This window comes from Pithys albifrons, chromosome 11 (assembly GCF_047495875.1).
Source record: "Pithys albifrons albifrons isolate INPA30051 chromosome 11, PitAlb_v1, whole genome shotgun sequence".
NCBI lineage: Eukaryota > Metazoa > Chordata > Aves > Passeriformes > Thamnophilidae > Pithys > Pithys albifrons.
In genome coordinates, this window is record NC_092468.1 from 3,755,752 (window position 1) to 3,780,206 (window position 24,455).

The 24,455-nt window shown below is 58.5% G+C and overlaps 3 protein-coding genes across 22 annotated transcripts in view; 2 read left to right on the top strand and 1 right to left on the bottom strand.

Moving 5' to 3' along the window:
* Positions 1 to 8,309: 8,309 nt before the first annotated feature.
* On the top strand, positions 8,310 to 13,419 carry MAB21L4 (mab-21 like 4). Its single transcript, XM_071566734.1, has 5 exons — positions 8,310 to 8,836; positions 9,864 to 10,086; positions 10,899 to 11,052; positions 11,897 to 12,253; positions 12,399 to 13,419. The coding sequence occupies exons 1-5, from the start codon at positions 8,353 to 8,355 to the stop codon at positions 12,489 to 12,491; spliced, it is 1,311 nt and encodes a 436-aa protein (XP_071422835.1). The 5' UTR covers positions 8,310 to 8,352; the 3' UTR covers positions 12,492 to 13,419.
* AGXT (alanine--glyoxylate aminotransferase) lies at positions 12,566 to 16,621 on the bottom strand. 2 transcript variants are annotated; one of them, XM_071566733.1, is made up of 11 exons: positions 16,314 to 16,621; positions 15,997 to 16,189; positions 15,600 to 15,664; positions 15,422 to 15,522; positions 15,137 to 15,207; positions 14,726 to 14,810; positions 14,363 to 14,458; positions 14,063 to 14,132; positions 13,866 to 13,961; positions 13,576 to 13,701; positions 12,566 to 13,207 (listed from the first exon to the last, which is right to left on the bottom strand). In XM_071566733.1, exons 1-11 carry the CDS (start codon positions 16,566 to 16,568, stop codon positions 13,100 to 13,102), a joined length of 1,266 nt encoding a protein of 421 aa, XP_071422834.1. In that variant the 5' UTR covers positions 16,569 to 16,621; the 3' UTR covers positions 12,566 to 13,099. The 2 variants fall into 2 exon arrangements, with proteins under 2 accessions (XP_071422834.1, XP_071422832.1); XM_071566731.1 differs by having other exon boundaries at positions 13,576 to 13,704; positions 16,314 to 16,620.
* A 1,820-nt stretch (positions 16,622 to 18,441) lies between these two features.
* The window catches only part of KIF1A (kinesin family member 1A), a 40,502-nt gene continuing 34,488 nt past the window's right edge, over positions 18,442 to 24,455 (top strand). For 8 of the 19 annotated variants that reach the window (XM_071567011.1, XM_071567012.1, XM_071567014.1 and 5 more), the window contains exons 1-2: positions 18,443 to 18,604; positions 23,865 to 24,016. In XM_071567011.1, the coding sequence (XP_071423112.1) occupies positions 23,911 to 24,016 (106 nt within the window). In that variant the 5' untranslated portion in view covers positions 18,443 to 18,604; positions 23,865 to 23,910. Of the gene's footprint in view, positions 18,605 to 23,864; positions 24,017 to 24,455 lie in introns of all 19 variants that reach the window. The other 11 variants (XM_071567003.1, XM_071567004.1, XM_071567005.1 and 8 more) reach the window with 2 other exon arrangements.

Genomic DNA, 24,455 nt, shown 5'->3' on the forward strand with positions numbered 1-24,455 from the left:
TCCATGTTATTCCACATCCCCTCTGTATAAATATCCTCTGCTCTCAGGATTGCGAGGTACACCTGAAAAGGGGCCAAGGAACAAATTTTGTAAAGAGTGAACAACATGGGGACTGGGTGAGGACCAGCCAAGGACACTTCCATGGGAGTTCTGCCCCACCAGGGACCCTGCACTGCCATTGGCACAAGGGTGCTCCCAAAATGCTCACCCACAAACTGCTGGCATAGGGATCATCACCTCTCTGTAGTTAAGGACACGAAGGCATGGGATGAAGTGGGGACAGCAAAAAGTGAAAAGCAGGGATGCAGCACCCAGGGGCACACAGTGGGGCTCAGGGGCAGCATGGCACCCCCAACCCCTGGCAGCTCCAGGACCTCTTCCCTCTCAGAGCGACTTCTGGACCCCAAGATCAGCCTGACCCCTGCGATGCCAGTGCTCCAGGACCAAATGTCTCCAAGGCAGGCTGAGCCCCACTGCCAATCCTGCAGAAGTGACCCTGTCCCTTTAAAAATCTCTTGGAAGAAAATGTTAAAAGGAAAAGAGGAAAAAAAACCCCTGAAATCCAAAATAAATAAACGGCCACATCCGGATTTCTCCCCCGGGACACTAATAAAGGTTTTATGGGTTTGATATGAATTACCCTCCATGGCTGATCTTCTGGAAGGCATTAGGCTGCACACCCCTGCCCTGGCCCCAGCCCCAGGGGACGCTGTGGGGGAAGGCAGCAGGGGCACTGCCATCCTTCCCACGCAGCCCATCTGTGGCTCCAGGATTCCAGCTGAGACCCATCTCTTTTGGGCAGTGACTGTCACCATCTCCCACCTTTCACCTGAGAGAGTGAGCCCCTTGCTCCCCCAAGTCCCATGGCCTGGCCCTGCCATGCCACGCCCAGCCCTGCTGCATGTTCAGCCTTGAAGGAACACAGGGACTTTGTGGCATCAACATACCACTGTGCCACGAGCATCCCCACCGAGGGCATTCCAGGCTTCTCCCAGTGGGTTTTCCCTTGTGTGAGAGGGGAAGGGCAGCCATCACGAGCATGAGGGGAGGATTTTCTTCCAGGCAGGCTTCTCACAGGAAAGCATCACAATGTTCCCCCCAGGTCATCCTAGCCCAACTCCCCGGGACACTAAATTGGAAGCAGTAAACTGAGCAAGGAGAACAGCTGTGGGCCCCAGATGCAGACATTTCCTCTGGGCCTGGAGCTGGAACTGGTGTGAAGTTGGGCTCTGTGCTGAAAAAGCTGGGGGGAGCATGGGGAAAAGCAGCCCTTTCCCCTCACCATCTGGCCAAACTCCATCCTCCATCACCCACTCCCTCTCCAGAAAGGGATGCCTCTTCCCTCCATCTGCTTCTACCTCTGCTGAGTCCAGCTCCTTGGTGACCCCCAAAATGGGGCCAGGGCCCACCACACCCATCCCAAAGGGGCTGTCAGACTGTGGAGAAGATCATGCAGGTCCCAGGGGCATCCCAATGCTCATTCCAGTTTCCCTGGCACCGCAGCCAAGGATGGTCCCCAGCAAAGCACCCTATCATAGATCCCAGAGTGCTTGGACTTGGTGCTTCCTCATGGACTCCACAGGCACCCAGAGAGGGGTTTGAGGAGGCCACTTGGCACTAGGCATGCTACAGGACCAGCTCCCCACTGCAAAGCTGTGCCAGAGGGAAAAGTGGATTCTGCCTCCAGAAGTGAGGGATAGAGGCAGGGATCGTTCTGGTAACCCCAAGTCTGTCTCTACCTGGCATCACAGTTTCAGGGTTGCCCCAAATCCACAGGCAGTTGCCCCTTGGTTCCTCCCAGCTGCCACTCACAGCTCTGTGGTCCCCTACTACCTCTTACAAAGGGTAGTCCTAGAAAACCATTGGAAAGGAGCACAAAACCCTACCCACCCTCCATCCCTGCCAGACCCTGTGCTTGGGGAACAGGATGTGTGGAAGAGACCTGGGGAGCTATTAATGATCCAAAGCGCATTCAGCATGGTTGCTTTCAGACAGGGGGCTGCAGGTCAGCACATGGTTTGGATTTGGCTCTCTCCTCCCTTCCATTCCACCTAATTGGGCCAAGCCCAGAGAGAATTCTCTGTGGATGCCGACCATGTGTGCAGCACGAGCATCACCTCCTGTGGGGGAGAAGTGGTCCTGGGAGTCCCCTTCCCAGGGCAGGAGAGGCAGCCAGGTAGCCCAGGGAGGTGTGTGAGAGTTTGAGGGGAGCTGACATTTAAAGAAAGCATTTGAACTCTCTCTGGCCCAGGCTCAAAGAATGCAGCAACACAGATCGCACACACAGATGTGGGTGGTGGGAAGGGGCTGGAGAGCAGCCAGGAGGATGGCGGTTACTGCAACACCCAGCTCCTACTCCCTGTGCACTGCCTGAGCCCCCAGCAATGCCTGCCTCTGCTCTACAGGGCTGTGGGAACAGGGGGTACCCCTTCCCCTTTTTCCCATCCCTGCACCTTCTCCTGCCACCTTGAGACCCCTCCTAAACCACATGGCCTAGGTATCTGATGGCCATGTGTCATCTAAGCTACAGTGGCAGGAACATCACCGGCTGGCAGTTGTGTCTCCTAACTCGCCCCAGCCAGGGGAGCCCCAGAGCAAGCAGAAGAACATGGGACTGGGAGGCTCCAGGTGCTGGGAGGCACCAGTTCAGGGTTGCTGAATGAGCTGGGTGGACGTGATGCCATCAGGACACAGGAGAGCAGCTGTGGCTCTGCTGGCAACTGCTGACACCAGTGCAAACAGGGAAGTGGGACCCTTAAGATGGACACAAATCCTGTTCCCTGGGGGAAGCCTTGGTCCAATGCCCTCACCCCAACACTGCAAAGGCAAGCTTTTGAAATGGTGAGGGTGCTGCCAGCTCTGGACGGGGATGCTCTCAGGGGGTACCCTGGCCACCCCATGCACCAGGGGTCACCCTACCAGCTCAGCTCCCATCCTGCCACCCCCCTCACCAGTCCCTGGCCTCACAGCGCAGCTCAGGGGAGGACAGGGACGCAGCACTTCACCCATGGATATCTCTGGCTCCCAGTGCAGTCACAGTGCAGAGGACAGTGCTGAAACCAAGACATGAAGCTGAAACCAGTACTTGGTGAGGTCCCATCCCTGGTTCTGGCTCCTGCAGCCAGCAGCCAGGCTGATGAAAGTGAAAGCCACCTGCTGCTATGGAACCATGTTATGAAGACCTCAAACTTGTGAACTCACATCAGCAAGTCCAGCATCCCACATGGCTGGGGTTGGCCATGAGCACCCCCAGCATTGCAGCAGGGCATTGGAAAGCAACACTGGATTTCCCAATCCAGCTGAAAGCTCCTCGGATGTTCTGCTGCTTTGATTATTTGACAGACCATGTTTTTTAAATTATTCTTGTATAAATATTTACACATTTTTACAAGAACCATGCTTTGAGCAACAGGCCCTGGCAGATGAAGGGCCAGAGTGGAGGGGGCTGGATGCTGGATTTCTCCATCCCAGCTCTGCAGGTCAGCTGGGGGTTGAGCAGGGGGTTGAGCAGGACCAGCAGGGATGCAAGGCTGCACCCATGCCTGGGCCCCTGGGGCGATGTGTGCTGGGTGTTGACAGCCCCCTGAACCAAAGGTGGCTGCAATTCTGCCCCTTTCCCTCACTCCCCCAGCAAAGCAGCAGGCCAGCCAGAGGACAGACTGCCTGTTACAGGGGATACATTGCTGGCCACTGATGGCAGACCCATGCAGCCCCACATGCCTCCCTGGACTCATCCCTGATCAGGTCCAAAAACCACCTTCTACAGACACCCTGAGCCAGGAAAGCCCCACTGGGCAGCAAAGACTGTTGGCAGGATGGAGGTCACTCCTTTGTTCCCCACTCCCACCTTGGTACTGCACGCCAGGCCAGACCTTGCACCCCAGGCCAGGTCAGGGAGAAGGCAGTGGATGTCAGGAACCCCTGAGGGTGTTTCAGGAGAGGAGGGGATGGGGTGGATGGACTCTGGGGACCACAGCAGACCCCATATCTGCCCCCTAAGCCCCCAGCCTGCAGGGACAGTGGCTGCAGCAAAGCTTCCCCCTGTGGTGGGGACCCTCTCCACCAGCCCTGTCCTGCTCCCCAGAACTGTTGCTGTGGATTTTGGGAAGGATGAGGGTGAGCTCCCACCTCCCCCACCCACAGATGTGATCCACAACCCAGCCTCGTGTTTTCCGCCGAGCTCAGCAGAAATTCATGCAGAAGGTCAGTGACCAGAGAAAGGAACGATCCATCATTAAATAAATTGTTTTCATTTCCCAGGATAAAGAGGAGGAAAAGAGGAGGAGGGGAGGTGTTGTTGGACCTGGACTGGAAAATAAAAGCGCACAAGGCAGGAAAACTGCCCCTTGCACTCCCTGCCGAGAGCGGCTCCTTCCCTGCGCCCTCACAGGGTTTTTACAGCCAAAGCTCTTAATGTGATTACAATAATTATTTCTTTCCTAGCAATTTTTTCCCTTTTTTCTTTTCTTTCTTTTTTTTTAATAAACAGCCTCTTTTGAAATATCACTGGGGGAAGCCAAGACTCCAGCTGAGCCCTGGCCTGAAGGAAGGAGCAGGGGCAGGGGGAGCGTGCGAACGTGTGCTAGTGCATGCAGGCGAGCACGTGCAGGCAGGAGTGCACAGATGCCCACGGGGACACCCTGCAGGGTGACACCCCACTGGAGCACATAAGCACAACTGGAGTGGTGCCCCAGGGACAAACAGATGGGGGACTCTTCTCCACCCCCCCAGAGCGGGTGCCTCATTGAACCCCCCGCCTTGCACCCCTCATCTCCCACCCCTCTGTGTAGTTCCCTCCAGCCCTGAGGCCAAGCTTTGAAATCTGTTGAAAAGCAACCCTTTTTGCCAAAATAAACAGCCTGTCATGTTAAATTACCCCCTCTTCTCTAACTTCCCTGCCTTTGTCCCCACTCCCCATCCCAGCCATTTTGCCAGGGGCCATGCCACTCTGCAGGGCTTCTGGGATGCAGAAGTGCCAGCACTGGGACTGGTGTGGGGCTGGGGTGGTGAGGCAGAGCATCACCCACCTCCTGCATCCCAGTGTCCCTGTCCCCCGCCAGTTCCTCAGCCCACCAGCTCAGACCCCCAGTGTCTTTCTGCTGGGTGACAACAGCATCTTACAGGGCCCAGGACACAGAGAGGTGAGCTGGGTGAGGGTCACTGGGGGTTCATTGCAGTCCCTTGCCCACCCCTGCCATGCCAAGTGCTCCCATGCCACCAGGTATTTTCCTTTCTCTTGCTTACCCTTGCTGTTATTTTTGGGTTGTTTTCTCTGTCCTTTTTCTAACAGAGAAAAAATTCATAGAACCATAAAATGCTGAGATAGAAAAGGAGAAACTAGCTCATTCAGCCCAGATCCTCTGCCAGTACCTGGGCACTTGCAGCCAGCCTCTGGTGTCTAGTCCAGAGAGAGCATGGCACACTCCAGTCATGGATTTCATGGCCTAACTGACCTTCTCACTAGGCCTTTTTTCCTGCTGTCTTGCCTCCCATGGAGGCTGATTGCAGGGTCGAGGGTCCTAGAGCTGCCCCAGCTGCCCAGCTGTGTGCCATGCCTGCCCTGCAGCTCACTTCATGCAGCACGGCCCCAGCCAGGGCTCAGCCCCCCACCCATGTGGGATGGAGTTTCTCCTGTCCCCCAACACCTGACCGGCATGACCCCCTCCCCAAGCCAGCTCTGCTCCCTCCTGCCCAGAGTTCTGGTAGAACCTCCAGCTGTTCCCAGCTCTCCTGGCTGGCCAGCTGTGTTGCCAGATGGGCCACCACACAGCATCACTCTTCCTTCTCCCACAGTGCCTGGCAGTGGCCAGGAAACTGTTCTGCAGGGTCTGCCCCTGGCCCTTTGCCTGCAGGGGAGAGGAGGGAATGGGAACAGGAGAGGAAGAGGTAGAGGAAGGGGAAAGAGGAAAAGTGAAGAAGGGGAAGGGGGAAAAGAGGAAGAAATAAGGAGGAAGGCAAAGGTGGAGGGGAAAGGAGGAAGGGGGAAAGGCCAAAGGGGAAAATTGCTGGTCTGCAGGAAGAGGCAGAGGGCAGCATTTTGCAGCACCCACCTGATTGCAGCACCCGGAGGTCCAAAAAGTGCCGGTGCCAAAGGGGATCACACCACACTTGCTCTTCCTGACATCCAAGCTCCATCAGTGATTGGAACAGGGTCACATTGTGGGGTCAGCCATCACTGTGTCAGGAGGGCATGATTACCCTACTGGCAACAATACCCCTGGGGGGACATGCATGTCTCCCTACCCTGCCCAGCCTTACCTTCCTATAGCGCTACTGCTGCTCTCAGTTCAGCTACTGCATGACCCCCATGGCCTCCTCCAGCAACCTCACCAGGCACTGACAGAAGGAATGTCCTGGCTGTTGCCACAGCAAGGACTCCATCCATGATGAAATGATGCTCCTAGGGTATCTAGCAACCCTGCCAGCAATGAGCTGTAACCCACTACCCCCAGAAAAGTGGGGGCCTTCATCTCTCTGCCTTCTTTTGTCCCGTATCAGTGCATGGAACAGTCACCTCTCTTTCTTGGCCCAGGTTCAGCATCCTTCAGGATAAGCCTAGACCACTCTGATGGCAAGGGTGAAGCCCAAAGGAGCCCCACAGTCCCTCTCTGGGATGACAGCCAGCTTGTCTTCCCCATGTGAGGGAAGAGAGTAAGACCAGGCTGCACACTCAGCCCTGGTTGGGTCAGTCATCAGCATCCCCTGCTCAGGCGGAGTGAAACCTGGAGTGCAGGGCTCAGATAAAGAGATGCAGAGCCTGTCACTCACTGTCAGGCTTTTAAAGTCTGGCTGAGGCTTCCTGGCCCTGAGCACTCCCTATCTTCCCATGGTGAGAAGCCCAGAGCTCTACTGCTCACCTCCATGGCTCAAACTGTAGGCACTCAAGGATACTCTGCAGGTGGAAGCTCTGAGCCTTGTGCTCTCCTGGAAGGCAGACAGAGCTCCTTCAGTCAGCTGACAGAAGGACAGATGGCTGTGAGGAACAGATCCCTAACTGCAGGTCAGCTCCTCAATCACAGAGGACTGAAGGAGTCACAGTGAGAACTGCAAACAACCCCTGGGAGATCCAGAAATCTCATCTGGGCAGTATTATGGGGTAAGGTGGGAGGCCCAGCCATGAACCCCTGGCACACTCCATCCCCTCCCCAGAAGCGGTTTCCATGCTCGGCTCGGGCTCCCTCGCCACACGGGCTCCTGCTGCCACCGAGCCTTCCCCACTCCCCATTCCCTTCCCTTCCGACGGCAGGAGCAGTTTGCAGGAGCCCTGGGCTGGCTGAACCACCTTGTCCTGCTGGGCGAGCCCAGCCCTCCAGCCATAACCTTTACGAGATCCATGCCCGGGAAGCCCGGGGAGTGCCTGGGGGAGGGACGCAGGCAAGGAATGCGCCCGCAAATCCCCGCTCCGTGATCTGTGGGAGATGGGGAGGAGCGGGGGCAGGCGGGAGGGCACGGCCAGCCCCTGCCCTGTCCCTGCAGCGGGGTGAACCCCGCGGGCAGCGCCGGTGCGGGGACGGAGCGAGCCCCGCGGGCAGCCACGGTGCAGGGGAGGGACGGAGCAAGCCCAGCGGGCAGCTCCGGTGCGGGGGACGGAGCGAGCCCCGCACCGCACAGGCTGAGGGACCGCACGAGCTGACCCTGCACCGCCCCCGCACCGCCCTCGGACCACTCGAGGACCGCACCCCACGGAGATTTGGAGTCGAAAGCCACGCTTTGCAGTTCATTCAGGGAACTTGTCCCGCAGTCCGGTGGCAGGAAACCGAGCCCCAGGCAGGGAGTACCTAAGGGCGGGGCGGGCGGTCTGCCCGGTGGGTGCTGCCCGCACCTCGGAAGCTGCAACTTGTGCTGGACACATGTTTGACAGAGGTGCACTGGCCCCGCAGGGCTGCGCTGAGCACCGGCCAGGCGGGCACAGGGTCCTGCAGCTCTCCCGCAGCACCGCAGCCTGTGCCCGGCTCCCGTGGGCACCACACGGGTCGGGAGCAGCCGGTCCCTGGGTCGCCTCCCCGTGGCACTGGCTGTGAGGGGATGCTGCCGGCACGCAGCCCCTGTGCCAAGAGAGGTGTGGGAGACCACAGCGTTATCCTGGCATGACCCATCAGCTGAGCACTCGCTGTCACCCTTCTGGAGTGCCAGAGCAGGGCCACGGCGTGACTCAGTCCCCCACCCTGGGTCTGCCCCAGTACGACACGCTGTTCCCAGTACCTCTCCCTGGGAGTCGCCCAGCACTGGTGCTTGTCAACGCCCGGCTGTGACTTCCCTCCACCCTGCCCACGTGGGCATCCCGCTCTGCCCTCCCTGCCCACGTATTTTTACTGCTGCTCAGAGCAGGCTCACACCGGCAGCAGAGCTACCATGGAAGCCAACACTTCCCTCTGGCACAGCTACCTCACGGTGATCCTGTCCCGCGAGAGACAGCGGCTGGAGCAATTCCAGAGGGCTGAGGACATCCTGCTCACCCTGCTGGAGGATGTCCATGCCAGGGAGCCCCGGTTCCTTGTGGACTACAATAGGAATCTGGAAGCCTTCGAGTTTGCTCTCTGTGCCTCTGAGGATGCTGTCACTGTAGAGATGCCTCTGCGGATCGACAGCGATGCTCTGCAGGTGGTGGCATGCCAGCCCAGGGACACCCCAGGTGGGCACCCTGCAGGGATGAACACCTGCTATCTGCAAGTGCCCTCTCCAGGGACCGATTTGGAAGACTGGATTGATGTCGTGGGTGCAACGGAGCATGGAGGCGGTGCAAGGTGTCTGGTTCCGGGCAAAGTCCTCCAGCACCTGAAAGAGCTCCTTGTTTCAGCCATCGTGCACTGCCAGCGCTGCTTCCTGCTTCAGCCAGGTGGGTACGCTGCCGGGACACTTCCCAGCAGGGAGCCGCCTCTGGCACAGCTGGGAAGCCCAACTTGGCGGTGGCCCCTGTGCACACTGGGACATAAGTCCCTGGGCTCGTGGCCCACCCGAAGCCTGTGTGAGCAGGTGAGTGAGCGCCCTGCTATGTGCTGGGATAGGCTTTGCCCTCAGCTAAGGGAAAGGAGATGCAAACTACTCCCTGCCATCCCATGGCAACAGAGTCATCCTCAGGCACCTTCATTTGGGACTGATGGCACCCTCCTTGGTGGGTAAAGGGTTCACCCAGTCCTGTTTGGCTCAGTCTAACAAAGTTTTCCCCCTCCTCCTGGCCTCTGAGTGCCCCCTGATCCCTGGAGGAGGCTCTTTGGAGGGTGAGTTGGGAGCACATCAGAGCTGTACTAGGACTCTGAGACATAGGTCTGACCCTGTGAACACATGGGCCCCAGCTGGCACCATCATCCTCAGGAAACACATGGTAGGAAGGGACCCTGAGAATGACCATAACGGTTCCATCAGCTTCTTCATGCTCCAAAGATGCTTCTTGAAGTAAAGCTCAGTCCTGAGGAAAAGGTAATGTGAGGGAACCAGCAGGTCTGGAAGTCTCTTAACCCAACCCCTGCAAGCCCACCATTCCCTCCTTCCTCCACGACCAAGCCAGAGACCTTCATCTTCCTCTACTGCCACATTCTGAGACCTTCCCTGGTCCACTTTTCTTGGATCACATTATTTTGCTTGGCCCTGTTCAGCCACCCAGAAGCATAGCCTGATTTGGCTGCTCGAGACTTCCTGCCGTGCCTGACCTTGACCCCTGCTGGAGCAAGGCTGCTTCCCCATAAACCACCCCAGGGGATTGAGAGGGGCATTTTAGCTGAGGAACTGAGGCCAAACTGCAGCACTGGAAAGGGAGGAGTCGAGTGGGCTGGGATGTGGTCACAGGCGTTGCAGCACATATCTGGTTCAGCCTGCGAGACCGGCTGTGTTAACCTCCCCACTACTGCCAAACCCTCCACATCCAGGTGACGTCAGTGCTGAACATCTGCAGGAAGATGCCATGGAGCTCTCCCTGGTGATCCGTGGCACCTGGAAGACCATTCGCTTTGACATTGTTCCAGTGGTGAGGAGGCACCGGGAGCCACTGCAGCGTCAGGGGCAGCAGAGTGACAGGGGCTTCCCTGAAGGCAGCCTCCGGAAGGCCACAGAAGAGTCCCACTTTGTCCCTGCCTCTCCCCACTGCTGGAGGTGAGCAGCTTGGCTGCATGCATAGTGGTGTGGTCCAGTGCCTTGGATCCCCCCTGGCTTGCAGCACTCCTGGGTGTAGGCAAAAAGAGGATAGGAAAGGACTGGGGACACATCAGCAGGGGTTGAAGTCACCTCCTCATGATACCCACTTTCCAGTGTTGGTGAAAAAACCTCAGCCAAGTTTCAGGCAGCTCAGGGAAAGAGGGGGAATACAGCTCAAGGAGCTCCCTGAAATTATTTGCAGAAGCTGAGGGTGGCAGCTCTCAGATCCCTGCCTGGGAGGGAAGGGAAACAAGCCTAAGCATCTGGCAGCAGCAGGGCAATGAGGTGCCTCCCAGGGTGGGCTGCAGGAGAGAACAGGGCTGGAGTGACAAGTGTCTCACCTGCCAGCACTGCTACCCAGCCCCTTGGACAGGTTGAGTGGCTGGCTGGGTCAACCCAGGCTTATTTTGGGCACAATATGTAGTCCAGCTGGACACTTGGCCCCTCCTTGGGGACCAACCCAACCCCCCCTCTGGGGCAGCCTGCAGCCCTCCCCACTGCATATAGAGGAGCACAACCCTACTTTGCTTTACTCTTGTTCCTTCCGGGAAGAAGCTACTCAGCAGCATTCCCATCTCACTGCAAACCTCCCAAGTTCTGCTTTGCCAGAGGTGAGTGCAGGAGGTGGATCTAGGATGCTGCATGCCTGGGGCCATGCTTGTGGCTGGGAGAGCCCCACACACACCAGGTCACTGCAGGTACACTCTTCCCAGCCTGGGACCATGCACGTCTCTATCCTATCTCTCACAGGACTCCACTTTCTCCCTCAGATCCTCCACTCACCTCCCCATCCTGAAGCTACTGTATGCAGTGGACACACTGAAGGGACACTGTCTGGACAGCCTTCGTCTGCTCGATCAGCTCCGTGACCAGGACTGGGGAGGGCACGGTGGGAAAAGCAGCCTCACTTTCAACTCCCTGAAGGTAGGTGGCATGTTCTGCTGGTTGGGACTGTGGCCCTCTGGGTGAGCAAACCCAAGGCTTCTGCCCTGCAGAAGATTCCAGTCAACAAGGGTAAGTGTCTGCAGTGCTTTGGAATTAGCAGCCCATGGCTGTGTTTGAAAAGGATACATGTTGCTGCCAGCCATGGTTAGAGGGCCTTGATCCTTCTCTCTTGGTTTGAACCAGCAACCTCCAGCCTGAGACACTTGGTGCATTCAGAGCTGGGACTCTACATTGACATGCTGGGTATTCTCTGGCACAACTGCCTATGTCTGCTGGGGACAGCATCGCTGTGCTGCCGTGCTGCAAGCTGCCCCATACCCTGGTGTGGTGGGAGGTGCTGGTACAGGGCTGAGGGTGGCATTTCTGTTGACAAAACCCCTCCTTTCCCCACCCAACCTGTTTTCAGCACTCTGGAACTATGCCAGTTGGTGATGCTGGCTGGGAAAGGGGTCATGCTGAGGACAACACCTGGTGACAAAATCCAGGTGTGCCCTTCCTCTTGACAGCTCTCTGGGCCATGGGTAGAGAAGGAAGCAAAGATGTTTTCTGCTGAGAGAATGGCTTCAGCTCCAAGTAACCCAAATCCTGTGTGTTTGGCTTTCTGTTGCATTCTTTCCTGTTGGTTTTGGGGTTTTTTTGGTTTGCTTTTTTTAAAAAAGAAAAAGGGCACGGTATGAATCTGACCTTCAGAAAAGCATCTTTTACTTCAGCCCACGTGAATTCAGCCCCACTGGTCATTGCATGGTGACCTGCAGGGTGTGAAGGGATGGCCTTTGTAGGATCAGGCCTTGTGCCTGATCCTGTGTTCTCTCCCTCCCCACAGATGGTGCTGCTGTGGAGCATGGAGCTCTTCCCCTCCCTGGAGGACTGGCAGGACCTCGAGGGCTCTGTCTACCGGCTCTTGGTGATCCTTCTCCGCTGCCTGGCCATCCGGCACCTGCCCAGCTTCCTGAACCCAGAGGAGAACCTCTTCCAAGGAGTGGCCACAGACCTTGACTCCGTCTATCATAAAGTAGAGAGCTTTGCCTGGGACCCCCAGCGCTTCCTCCACTTCCATTTTGGCCCCCCAGCACGCACTGACAGTGGGCAGGCAGACCCCAACACCCGAGCTCTTCTGCAGCTCCCCAACAAGGATGGGTCCTACTGGAACACAGCCTACTTTGACATCCTGCTCAGCCAGGTAACCCTAGACCTCCTGCTGGTCTTGAGATGTGTCACCAGAAACCATCTGGGCTGGGCAGCTTGGGATGTGCTGGAACTGGCCCTCCCAGAGGCCTCTGGCCCCTGGCACCCTCTCCCCTCACTTTCTACTTGCTTCCACTTAGTTTCAGGTGTACCAGACCCAGGACAGTGCACGACGCTCAGCAATGTCCCAGCTCCTCTCCAAGATCCGTGGAGAAATCCCCCAACAGAGCTGAGTGGAACCTGCTGCTGCCCCATTGGACTGTCTCAAAACTCTGGAGGGGTTCAAGGAGAGCCAGGTGCAAGGAGCCTGAGAGCAGCACGCTGCCATGTTGCTTTATTGAGGAAAGGTGGCACCAGGGAGTGAGCTCATGTCTGCTGTGCCTGAGGGGGATGCACAGCCTCTTGGCTGCCCTTGTAGAGCTGAGCACCAGATGTTTCATCCTAGGGTAGAGAATCTGCAGGGCTCTGGTGCAGGGTCAGCTGAGGTTGGTGGTGGTGGGAGGGGAGAGGACCTGTGGTCAGATCCTGCATCCAGCCCTTGTGTCATCTTGCTGAGGGGCTGCTATGCCCTGGGGAAGGGGAAGAACTGGGGGCCAGGCTATTGGGATGATGGGAGAAAGGGTTTTGAGATGCCTCACATCTGCTGAGTGCAGCTCTCTCCTCCATCTCCTCTGCTATTCCAACTTCTCCCTCCCACTCCTGCTTGGCTTGCTGGGTGTTGCCGTGACTCCTGCCAGCATTCCAGGGAGGCAGCGGGGTCCCTCTGCTGCCAGCTGCCTGCAGCCAGGCACAGAGGGAATTGCCGCAGATCCTCTCCCGGACCGCCCCCAGGCAGGTGTGCTCACAGCCTGCTGCGGTGGCAGCTGCCGAGGGCATCTCGCAAGGCTTCAAGCACTCGGTTCACGTTTTCAATGGTTGAGTTGTAGCCCATGAGGCCGATGCGCAGGACCTGGGAGGAGAAGGGCAAGCATCTCCCTGCAGCACCCACTTATGCCTCTGTGCCTTGGCACCATCTCCCTGCAGCTGGTGGCAGGTTGCAGGGTCCCGTATGGATATGGGGAACACACAGCCATGTAGGAATGGGTGTGCACAGCTCCCTGCTTGCTCCTATTTAGCACCCTGTTCCTCTAAAGGTGTGCCACAGCTAATTACATGTGTGGTTACTCAATTAGGTGTGTGATTGTGTGTGGTTATGCTGCTATGCATTGCTGTGAGCGATGGGACGCAGTCGCCGCACTGTTGGCAGCCAGAGCATCGCAGTGAATCAAGGGGTTCAGTGGCCAGCCATGGGCAGCAGGAGGGGAGGACTTTGCCCACCTTGCCCACTGTGGGGCCCAGGCCTCCAGCAATCTCCATGGCATGGTTGTCCACCAGAAAGGCCGTGATGTCCTTCCAGTTATAGCCCTCAGGCACTCTGACTGTGGTGATGGTGGGAAGTCTCACCTTCTGGGGAAGAGAGAAACAGTTCAATCCCAAGGCCCCGTCCCCTGGTGAGCCCAGGAGTTTTTTCTCCAGTATCCCAAGCTGCCCAAGCATATCTCCAGCCACACAGAGCTGTGTCCTCATGCTGCCCCTTCTCCATGGTGTTGGGTTTGCCCTGCACCCACCTCCTCCTTCACAAACAGCTCAAGTCCCAGGTTGAGCAGCCCCTGGCACAGCTTGGTGCAGTTGGCCTGATGTCGCTCCCAAGATCTCTCCAGACCCTGCAGGCAGAGAGGAGAGAGAAGGTCTCTGCTGCTGACAGGCATCTGCTGGCACTCACCCGGTGCTGCTGGTGCCCCCCAGCCTGCCTGGTGTCACTCACGATCTCTGCCAGCATGGCCAAGCCTTCTCTCAGGCTGAAGAAGCTGTTGATGGGTGCTGTGTGGTGGTACCTGCAAAACTCAAGGGGTGCCCAAAGAGATTCAGCCTGGCAGCAACAGACCAGCCTCTCGCTTGCAATATGGGACACAGGGGCACAGCATTCTCTCTGCCCACCACCTGACCAGCAGGCAGGGTGATGGGCAGGCAGGGTCTGAGCCCTGAGGGGCAGAGAGCCCCAGATCCAGGACAAAGGCTGGGTGGGGGACAGTGGCAGCGATCTGTGACCAGAGCCTGCCCTCACCTCCGTGGCTCCCCATCGCAGCCCCAGTAGTTTGCCAGCCAGCCCATATCCAGGTAGAAGGACTGGGGCTTCGTCTTCCTCCTCAGCAGCTTCTCCCTGGTAAAGCAGAATGCTAGGGAAAGCCAGACCTTGACCCTACCAGCTCCAAGGTGGGATCAGTCCTGTGCCCTCTAAAGCAAATGCAGAGATTGGCTCCAGCGCCCAGTCACTGCCCAGGGATGGAGTGGACTCTGCCCCCACAGTGCTGCTGCTGGGCATGCTCTCCACAGAATGGGACTGGAGCAGATGGCTGGCAAAAGAAGGAGGTGACTGCCTCCCCCAGCCCCACTGCCTTCCACCCCAGCAGGACTGGGCTTCTCTTACCTGGCTCGTTCACTGAATGAGATGGGGGCACTGCCAGGGGGAACATTGAGGACTTTCTGGGACCCCGAGTACAGGACATCAATCTCTGCCCAAGAAGGAAGGCAACTCCTTAGCGTTTGGAGGCTCACAGTGGGAAAATGCTAAGTCCCACCAGCCCAGCTGTGAGTGGTGGGTGGGAAGAACAAGGGTGGCACATGCCACAGATCTTGTTTGTGTTTGGGCTACTTTGGGGGACCCCCTGGCACTGATGGTTCCTTGAGGGGAACAAGCTCTCTGGCTGCAGCTGGACCAGTTTCTAGTGCTGCTAGCCCAATATGTACACAAAGGGGCTGATCCCACTGCCCCATCTCCCTGGCCCAGGTATGAGCCCCCTTGTTCCCTGGGTGCCCATGTTGGCACTCTGGCTCTTACCCTGCTGGTCCATGAAGATGGGGGCTCCCCCAAGAGATGCCACCGCGTCCACAAGCAGCAGGCAGCCATGACTGTGGGAGGACAGAGCTCAGCTTGCTGTCCCTGCCACCTCCTCTTGCCACCCCTCTGCCTGCAGCCCTGGCATCCTCGTTCCCTGAGGGGCCACACTGGCACCCACTGTTTCCAGTCCCCCAGAGCCAGAGGAGAGCCCAGGTCGTGTAAATTCACAGGCTCACACCCCCAGTGGTGACCATGGGTGACTGCGGGTGTCCACCATGCACTGACCGGTGGCACAGCTCTCCCAGCCCCTCCAGTGGCTGCAGCACACCTGTGGAGGACTCGCCGTGGGTGATGAAGAGCACTGAGGGCTTGTGCTGCACCAGGCCCTGCGTGACACAGAGGGAAGGTGATCACACTGAAGGTCAGCTCATGCCCACTCCCTTGCACAGTGGCCAGCATTCACCTTCTCAATGTCCCATGGAGTGAAGTACTCGCCCGCAGGTTTCAGCAGCTCACAGACATTGGCTCCTGGGAGGAATTTGGACAGAGAAGAGTGAGGTTTGGGCATACTTCCCACTGTCACCTACTCCACAGGAGAGTCAGTCACACATAAACCAGGAGCACAGCCACCTGCCAGTGTCTGGCATCCTGCAGATTTGTCCAGTGGAAAAGCCATAAACCACTGTAAATGGAGGGACATCACCCTGTAAACAACCTGGACCACTCTCCAGCTGTGAAAGCCATGTCACTGGTCATTGCCACTAGGAGTGGGACAGCAAGCCAGGGCTCACATTCTGGCATCCTCCCCACAAAACCAGTCCCCTCAGCCCTGCCATGCCATCTGGCTGTCCCCAGCATACCCAGTCTCCTGGCAATGTCAGCAGCACGTTGTCCCCAGATGCCATTGATGGCCACCAGTATGGTGTCACCGGGCTCAAGCAGGTTGAGGAGGGCGGCCTCCATGGCACAGTGACCGGTGCCACTGATGGCCAGGGTCAGCTGGTTCTGTGTCTGGAAGGCGTACTGAATGCCTGCCTTGATCTCATCCATCACCTGCAGTGGCACGGCACTGACTAGCACTGCTATTGCTCTTCTTGCCCCAGCAGAGCTGTTCCAACCCCTCCTGGGGGTGAGGGAGAGAAGAGGAAGGGAAGAAGGCTGGGCTGGGGCAGCTCACCTGCAGCACTTCGGGGTGCATGTGGCCCAAGAGCTGCTGTCCACCTGCAGCCTGGATGCGGCGGGGCACGTTGCTGGGCCCTGGCCCGAGCAGCAGCCTCTCTGGGACAACCAGGGGCCGGAGGAGTCCCTGGGGCGGGGGAACGCGGAGCAGGCTGGTGGCCATGGCACGCCGTGCTGTCCCCAGAAGCTGAGCCCGCAGCAGAGGAGCAGTGGAGGCTGCCTGAGCAGCAGCCAGCACTGCAGCCCAGTGCATCCCGTGCCAGCCGTGTCCAGCGTCCCCGTGGACCCTGACCTGGAGCTCAGTGCTTCCCCCACCACTCTGGACTCTAACGATGGTTGCCTCCTCTGCCTGGTTAATGTGTCACCAGTGCCATTCCTACTGTCTTTGGCCCCTCATTCTGGGGCATACCTCCTTGCTAGTGCTGGGGGGGTTGCTCCCCAGGCAGGACAGCCTCTGGGACTGCCAAGCAGCCAGGCATATTCTGGCCCCATGGCCCCCAGTACACCATGGCTGATGGTTCCCAACAGTATCCCAGCAGGTGGGGTCCCTGTCCTGGGCACTTAGGTCCTGTGCCACAGGATGGTTGTGCTGGGACTGGTCTGGCACAGCTGCCACTGTCAAACTCCTCCTGCAGCACACAGCTTCTGTCGACCAGGGCTCCCTGACCAGGGACCTGCAAAGGGACCTCTGGACAGGTGACAAGTGCCAGAGGAGGCTGAGTGGTGTGTGTCAGGGCAGAGCTGTGGAGTGGGATATGGTCACAGTCCCTGCTGCAGCGAGCTGTGCTCCCTGAGCTCAGCCTGGATCACAAGCATCCCAGTGTATCTTGATCATTCCAGAGGATCCACGTGGGAGTTCAATACGTTGCTGCCTGCCACATGTGCCCACAGCCCATTGCATCATGCCCATCCTCTGGAATATTCTCTGCCATCTACACTCTGAAATGCATCCAGCTCTGGCAGGTCCACGAGCCGGTGCTCACCTTCGGTGAGCAAAGCTTTATCTGGGGATGACAGGGTAGGGATGAGAATTCGCCCTCAGCAGGGCTGGCAGCAGCAGTTGGTGCTGAAAGACATTTGCGACAGGGGCATGGGTCTGGCAATGGTGCCAGGTGAGAACACATCTGTCCAGCAGCTGGATGGCCATCACTGAGAGGTGCTGGGGGCAGGACTGTCTGCCTGCGCATGGGTGATGGAAACTGCAGTCAGCTTGGGGACTGCTGCCCAGCCGTCATCTACCAAAGTGACAAGACATCGAGTGAAGAAGACCTGTCAGCTGCCTGCCCTCTGGGGAGATTTGGGGCCTGACAGGGGCGGGGGGCGGGATGCGTGGCCCGGGGGCTGCCGTGGGGCGAGGGCGGCCGCCCTGCTGGTAACAGCTGGCAGCGAAGGAATAATCCGCTTGCTGCGCTGGCTCTGAATTGCCGGCGCAGATGGGTAGGAGCGGCCGAACCCCGGGCTGCAGACGGGGTCTCGACGGCCGGAGGAGCGACCGACCGGCGCCGGCAGGGGGCGCGGGGAGCCCCGGCGGGGGCCGCTCCTGGGGTATCGGGTCACCGAGGTACGGGGGTACCGGGGTACGGGTGCGGGGTACCGGGTCACCGAAGTACCGGGGTACCGGCGTACGGGTGCAGAGTACCGGGTAACCGAGGTATCGGATCACTGATGTACCAGGGTACGGGTGCGCGGTACCGGGTCACTGAGGTACCAGGGTACCGGGGTCCGGGTGCGCGGTACCAGGTTACCGAGGTACCAGGGTACGGGTGTGGGTACCAGGTCACCGAGGTACCGGGATACGGATCCGGGGTACCGAGTCACCAGGGTACCGGGTTACCGGGACACCGAGGTACCGGGATACGGGTCCGGGGTACCGGGTCACCGAGGTACCGGGGTACCGGCTCACCGAGGTACCGGATACCGGGCCGATGCCGGTTGCCAGGCGACGGCTGCCGGCTGCCTCGATGCCCCGCCCCGCCCCTGCGGCGGATCCGCAGCGCGCCCGGGGCTGGGGGGATGCGCTGACGTCACCGCTCCATCCCCGCGCGCGCCCTCCCGGTCCCCCCGTCCCCTCCCCGGCGGCGGCGGCGGTGGCGGTGGCGGCCAACCAGCGCCTGGGGCGGGGACCGCAGGGGCGGGACTGCCACCACCCGCACTCCCACCGGCACCGCACCGCATCGCACGGCGCAGCGCAGCACCGCACCGCACCGCGCTGCGCGGCTCGGCCTCATGCCGGCCCCCCCCGCCCACGACTGAGCGCTGCGCCCGCAGAACCGGCCACGGCCATCGCAGGTAGGAGCGGGCGGCACCGCCTGGCACTGGCGAGCCCCGCCGCGCCCCCGGTCGCTGGCCGGGTGGGGGCCCGGGGCTGCTCCGCGGAGGCGGTGCCGCCCCTCGCAGCTTCGGCAGAGACGAAGCGGGGCGTGGGAGAGCGGGATGCCCACCCGCGGGGATCCGGGGTGCGGTGCGGGGGGGCTGCGGCCGCCGGCCATTTTGCGGGGCCCCGCGATGCGCGGAGTTTGGGTGGGGGGGAACTGCCCGCGGATTCCCAGCGCGGGGGCCGGCGAGGGCCGCCCCGTCTTCCAGAAGGATCCATTCCGCGGGGGGTTCTGCCCGGGAACGGGGCGATGCCTCTGCATCTGAGCACAGAAAGGGAAGATGCCAACCCCGCCGCCCATGGCGGAGGGCACGGGAACCCCATGTCACCTCAGAGCCACAGCCCTGCTCTTGCCTCCGGGGCAGGTGGCTCTGGTCATGCAGCTGAGCCATCTTGCGTCATCATCATTATGCTCAGAGTTAAGACAGCGCTGGAGGGAGTGGTTGATGCCCCCCCACTGGGTCTTTCGCCAAGGGGTGGCTGGCAATGGTGCTGCGATGCTGAGGCTCTTCTTGCCCCCCAAGGACAAGCAGCTGCCACTGACCTTGCGCTGGGGAGCAGCTGGACAAGGGCTGCCATGTCACCGTGGGCTAGCACAGTGCCTGCTGGCTGTTGGAGGGGCTGGTCCCAGTGCGTAGGGCTGGTGCAGAGCTCCATGCTTCGTCATTCAGGATCTCACGGAGCAGCCCTGCACCTGCCCCATTGTCTTCCTTCTCTGCTTCCTCCGTCTCTTCCCCCTCCCTCAGAGGTCAGTGACCCGTTTCAAAGATTCTGAAGACTGCCTGTGAGCTGGGCTCTCATTCCTTCTCCGGTCCCGTGTGACAGCAGCGGGGCTCAGGGAAGACAAGGAATCAGCCGAGCATCATCCTTAGCACCCCACAGCCAGCCGTCCTTCCGTGCCTCAGTACCCAGACCAGCCCCTTGCAGGTGGCCTGTATGTCACTGGTGGGGCAGGGGAGGCAGCAGACCCCTCCCTCCCCCGGGTACGGCCAGGGGTGTGGTGGCTCTGCCATCTCTGCATGCTGCCACTGACCTCCATTTTGTCTGGGAGGTGGCAGCTGGCGCTGGCATAGATCCTGCCACACCCCCTGCCTCCCTGCGTGTGGCCAGAGCTGTAGCCCCCAATCCTGGGCAGCGTGGGAACCTGGTGTCTGCCCCCTCCCTGGCTGCCTTCCTTTCTCCATGTCCAGCCAGGCTTGTCACCCACCAGAGCTCTCTGCCTTTCTGTGCAGCTTTTTCCTGCTGTGGGTTTGAGCGTGTGGAAGAGAGGATGGAGAGAGCAGGGACGGGGGTGGAGTTATTTGCCTTTGCATCAGGGATGGGGAGCGAAACCCATTTGCACCCTTACATTTGCTACCTGCAAACTGAATCTGCATGGCAATTCTCATGGCAAACCCTTCCCCAGAGCTGTGTCCCCCATTGAGGTGGCCAGGAGGCAAGGAGGTACAGGGCAGATGTGGGTGGTGGCACTGGGGAAGTAGGGAGCTGGATTTCAGCTGGGTATGGGGGACACTTGCCTCTGTCCTGGACTGTCCTCTGAGTCGATTCCCTGCTGCAGGTGCTGCTCTGGAGAAAACTGCACTGTCATGGCCTCTTGCCCTGTGCGGGGTGGGAGGTGAGAGGGGAGCGCCCCCAGCTCGGCTGGCAGGCAGTGATGGTGCCATGTCATCTGGCACCATGGTGTCCCCTGCTGCCCTACAGGCAGGGCAGAGCCCTGTGGTTGTAGGCAGAGTTCAGGGGCCCCAGTAAGGGATGCAGGGGAAGGGCTCTCTACAACAAAGCCTGGCAGCCTCTGGGAACACAGTGGTGCAGCCAGATGGGGCGTCCACCCTCACCACTGGGGTGAGATGGGGTTGGATGTGCACAGACAAAGGGAATCTCACCTTGGATTTCCCTGGGTGCAGGCAGTTTGTCATGTCCTGGAGCTGGGGGACTGGCAGCATGGCCTGTTTGTTAGCATCCTTTAGGGAAGGGCTTGCAGTGGGTGGCACCTGGGGACAATGGTTGCTGCCCCACTGGAGAGGCTGCCAATTGGTAGCCCTTGGACTTAAGTGAGCTTTCATTAGCTAATCTCTGCCCAATTAATCTTAGCTGATCCAGTTAATCATGGCTCTCCAGGTCTTTTGCTCCTCACTAGGAGTGACCAGTGTGCCGCAGGGATGGGTAGAGCCAGCAGGCTACACAGAAATGGGGGAAAGAGATGCCCTGCAGAGTTGGGGGACAGGTCCAGATGTGCCCCCTGGCTCCATGGCCCCGGGGACTTGGCTGTTCTCCTCTGCCACCTCCTTTCTGTGTAGGGTAGCCGTGGGAAGCAGCAGGGAGGGAGCAGGGAGTGGGGCTGCTGTGCTGGCCTGCTCCCAGCAAAAGTCTGGTCATGGCTTATTGAATTTCTCTCGATGGCAGTGGATTAACAGGCAATAGCTGGCTGTCCTCAGGCAGAGTGAGCTGGCTGGGCTCGGGAGTGCTTCCTGCCCATTGCAGCCTGGGCCCTCTCTCTGCAGGATGCTGAGTGCCCACGACTGGTGACGCCGTGGCTCATGGTGCTCCCATGTTATGTGGGTGCAGGCTGAATTCCTCCTCACAGCCAGGAAAATGAGTTGGGGGAAGGAAGCTTGGGAAGCAGCTGGGCAGGCGTCTGCTGGTGGTGCCCAAGGGGACACAGTGTTGCCTGGGGTCCTTGTGCTGCCATTGCAGAGATGGGACTGGAAAGCTGCAGAGGAGCAGAGGGAAGTTGCGCGTTGCTGACCGAGGAAGCTGAAGAAAATGGATGGAGTAGAAAATGAGCCAAGCTTTGGGCTCTGCAGCAGGGAATACTGGCAGGGAAAGGAACCCATAGCACTGGGCAAGGCGAGCCAGATGGGGATATGCTGGGATGTGGACATGTGCATGGCTGCTGGTGAGGAAAGGGCTTCTCATGGCCATTGAGGGTGGGCTATAGGGGTATGGGATGTGGGGCTGAGCAGGTCCCTGCCCCTTGCCCTGAGGAGGGCAAGCAGCACCGATGGAGGCTACACAGCAAGATGAGGCTTGTGGAAAAGTGGGACAACAGAGAAACCGGAGCTTCTTCATGGGAAATGATAGGGCTGGAGGAGCAGGAGGGGGTGTGGGGGGTGGGAATAAGGGCAGGGGATGAAGTGGCCTGTGCCAGCCAGCAGGCAGTCCTGGGGTCACTGATGGGTGTGCTGTTCTGGTGGCTGTGCAGGAGGCAGGAGCCCAGGGACCTGACCCACCTCTTTATAGCCTTACTAGCTGGAGAGGCTGCAGAGCTGGTGGAAGGGAGCTGTCTTGGCTCAGGAGGAGAGGAAAACATTTGACTCTTGTCTGGTGCTGATGGGGTTTAGCTCAGTGATGGTTCCATTGTCCTGGAGTGGTGCCACTGGGTGGAGCAGCTTGAGCCAATGGCCTCATGAAGATGCAGCCCTTCCATCTAGGAATATATCCCATTGTTCCATGGGAAAAACAACTTTTCTCATTCTCCTTTGGCAAAGCACTCCTGTTAAATTTTTCCTTTCCCCCATCTGAGTGGGGAGGCAGAGGCCGCTGGCATGTGGCAGCCCACTGGCTGGCTTGGGGACTCAAGGGTGGTGTTAAACACCTGCTTAAAATAATCCAAGCTCAAGAAAACCTGAGACCAAATGCTTGAACTCTGGAACTGGTGGAATTTATGGGTGTAATCACACTGTGGGAGCTCCAGAGCCATCCCAGTAAGGCAGTGAGAGGAGACTTGGGGAACTCTAACAGGAGAAGCTTTGTCTTCTTCCTGCTGTTGGGCATGCTGGCTTGCTTTCAAAACAGGCAAAGGGTTTCTGAAGGGCAGTGATGAGCTTGTAACACTTCCTCACTGCAAATTTTTTCACTGTACCATGAGTATGCCTGTTCTTGGTTTCCTCTCACCCCCTTGGAAATGAAACCAGAGCTGTCAAACCTCAGGTAGTTTTAAAACCATCCCCTTCTCTTTCCATTCTATAGATTTGGTTTTTTCTTTCCCACCCCCCCCCCCCAAGTTTTCCTTACTGCTCCACTTTCCTCTGGTCACAACCCATGTAACCAGAGCTGTGCCCTTTCTTGCTCACTAGCTCATTCCTCCCTCATCTCCTTCCTCCTAGAGTGAGACAAAATCCAGGCTTGAAAAGCCTTAGGAAATTTGCAGACACCCTTGCAGGTGGGATGCCAGAGGAACCAGTTCCAGCCCATACTGAGGGGCCCTGATCTCCTCTTTCACCAGCAGGCTCAGCATGGGGAGCCAGGGAGCAGGGACAGACAGAAGAAGGGATGGATGTTAGAAGGCAGGAACAGATTTTGTCAGGTCCAAAAGGATCCCAAAGGATGCAGGGGTCAAAGAGGGATCCCAGCATCATTTTCTGGCCAATGCTAGTGAGGCTCAGCTACAGCTTGGGGAAGGTGAAATGGGCTATGGAGCACCTGGACACCAGTGTTGGGATAGATGACTATGCTGGGAGATGTTGGCAAGCAGTTAGTTTCATCTTGTGGGATTTGTGATCAATAATTTATTAGCAAAAGGAGTGGCAAAACAGCGGTGAACTGGGAACTTCAGCCGAGTGCAATGGCCACCAGCTTCCTGCCAGGGCTGCTCATGCTGACACCACACGTCTGCTTTGCAAGGGCTGAATGGAGCCACATGCCAGGGGCTGTGTTTAACAGCTGCCTCCTCTCTCAGTGGAATGCCATCGATTTCCTCCCTGGTCCACCCTGTCCTGCTGCCTAGCCCCTGCTTTTCTGGGCTTGGAGTGGAGGCAGGAGAATGAGGTGATGGGCAGGGGTCTATGAGCTTGCTTGCAGATGAGGGGCTATCTTGTCATTGGCACCCTGGGATAGAAAACCTCTCCTTGGGGGTTATGCTGGTGTTAACAGTGCCTGCATGGCCCTGTCCTCTGCTGTGGGCACCCACTGATGAGACCACAAGGTGATGGAGGCTCCAGGTGCTGCCATGGGGATGAGCTGGGCGTCCTGACCCAAGATACGGTGGGGAGAAGGGAGAGGAAAAATGTGGGCATATTGAGGGATGAAACAAAATGTCATCTTTTGGGCAGAGGCAAAACAGTGTTCCTGGGAGATTTCCTCGCACAGGCTTTCCATTCATCCTGCACAGCTGCAAGATGTGGATTGGCACGCAGATACAAGCTTTTCTAACCCCCTTTTCTTCTCTTCTTGCAGCACAGCCACTGGTCCCTGGTAGCAGGACCCACCTCTGGCCAGCGCAATGGCGGGAGCATCAGTGAAGGTGGCGGTGCGCGTCCGGCCCTTCAACTCCCGGGAGATGAGCCGGGAATCCAAATGCATTATCCAGATGTCGGGAAGCACCACTAGTGAGTGCCTTGGGGCAGAGGGGCTTTGAGTACTGCCTGGGGAGAAGCATGTGTGGTCTGGCCATAGCAGTGAACGCTGGGCTGCTGGGATCCTTGGTGCTGATGCCTGTAGAACCTGGAGCTGTTTGGAGGAGGGAATGTGGGGAAGATGACCCCTTTCCCATAGAGGCATTGCAGTCCTGCTGTTGAAATGGTGGTGGTGGGACCGCATGGCCCTGAGCCTTTGGATTTCAGTGATAGTGAATGGGTCAGCATTCCCTGGTAGGTGATGAGGGGGGAATCAAAAGAATCACAGCATGATTTGGCTTGGAAGGGACTTAAACAACCATCTCATTCCATCCTCCTCCCATGGGCAGGGACACCTTCCGCTAGCCCAGGTTGTTCAGAGTCACATCCAGCCTGGCCTCGAAACCACGTGTGGGCCAGTGAGTGGCTTCTG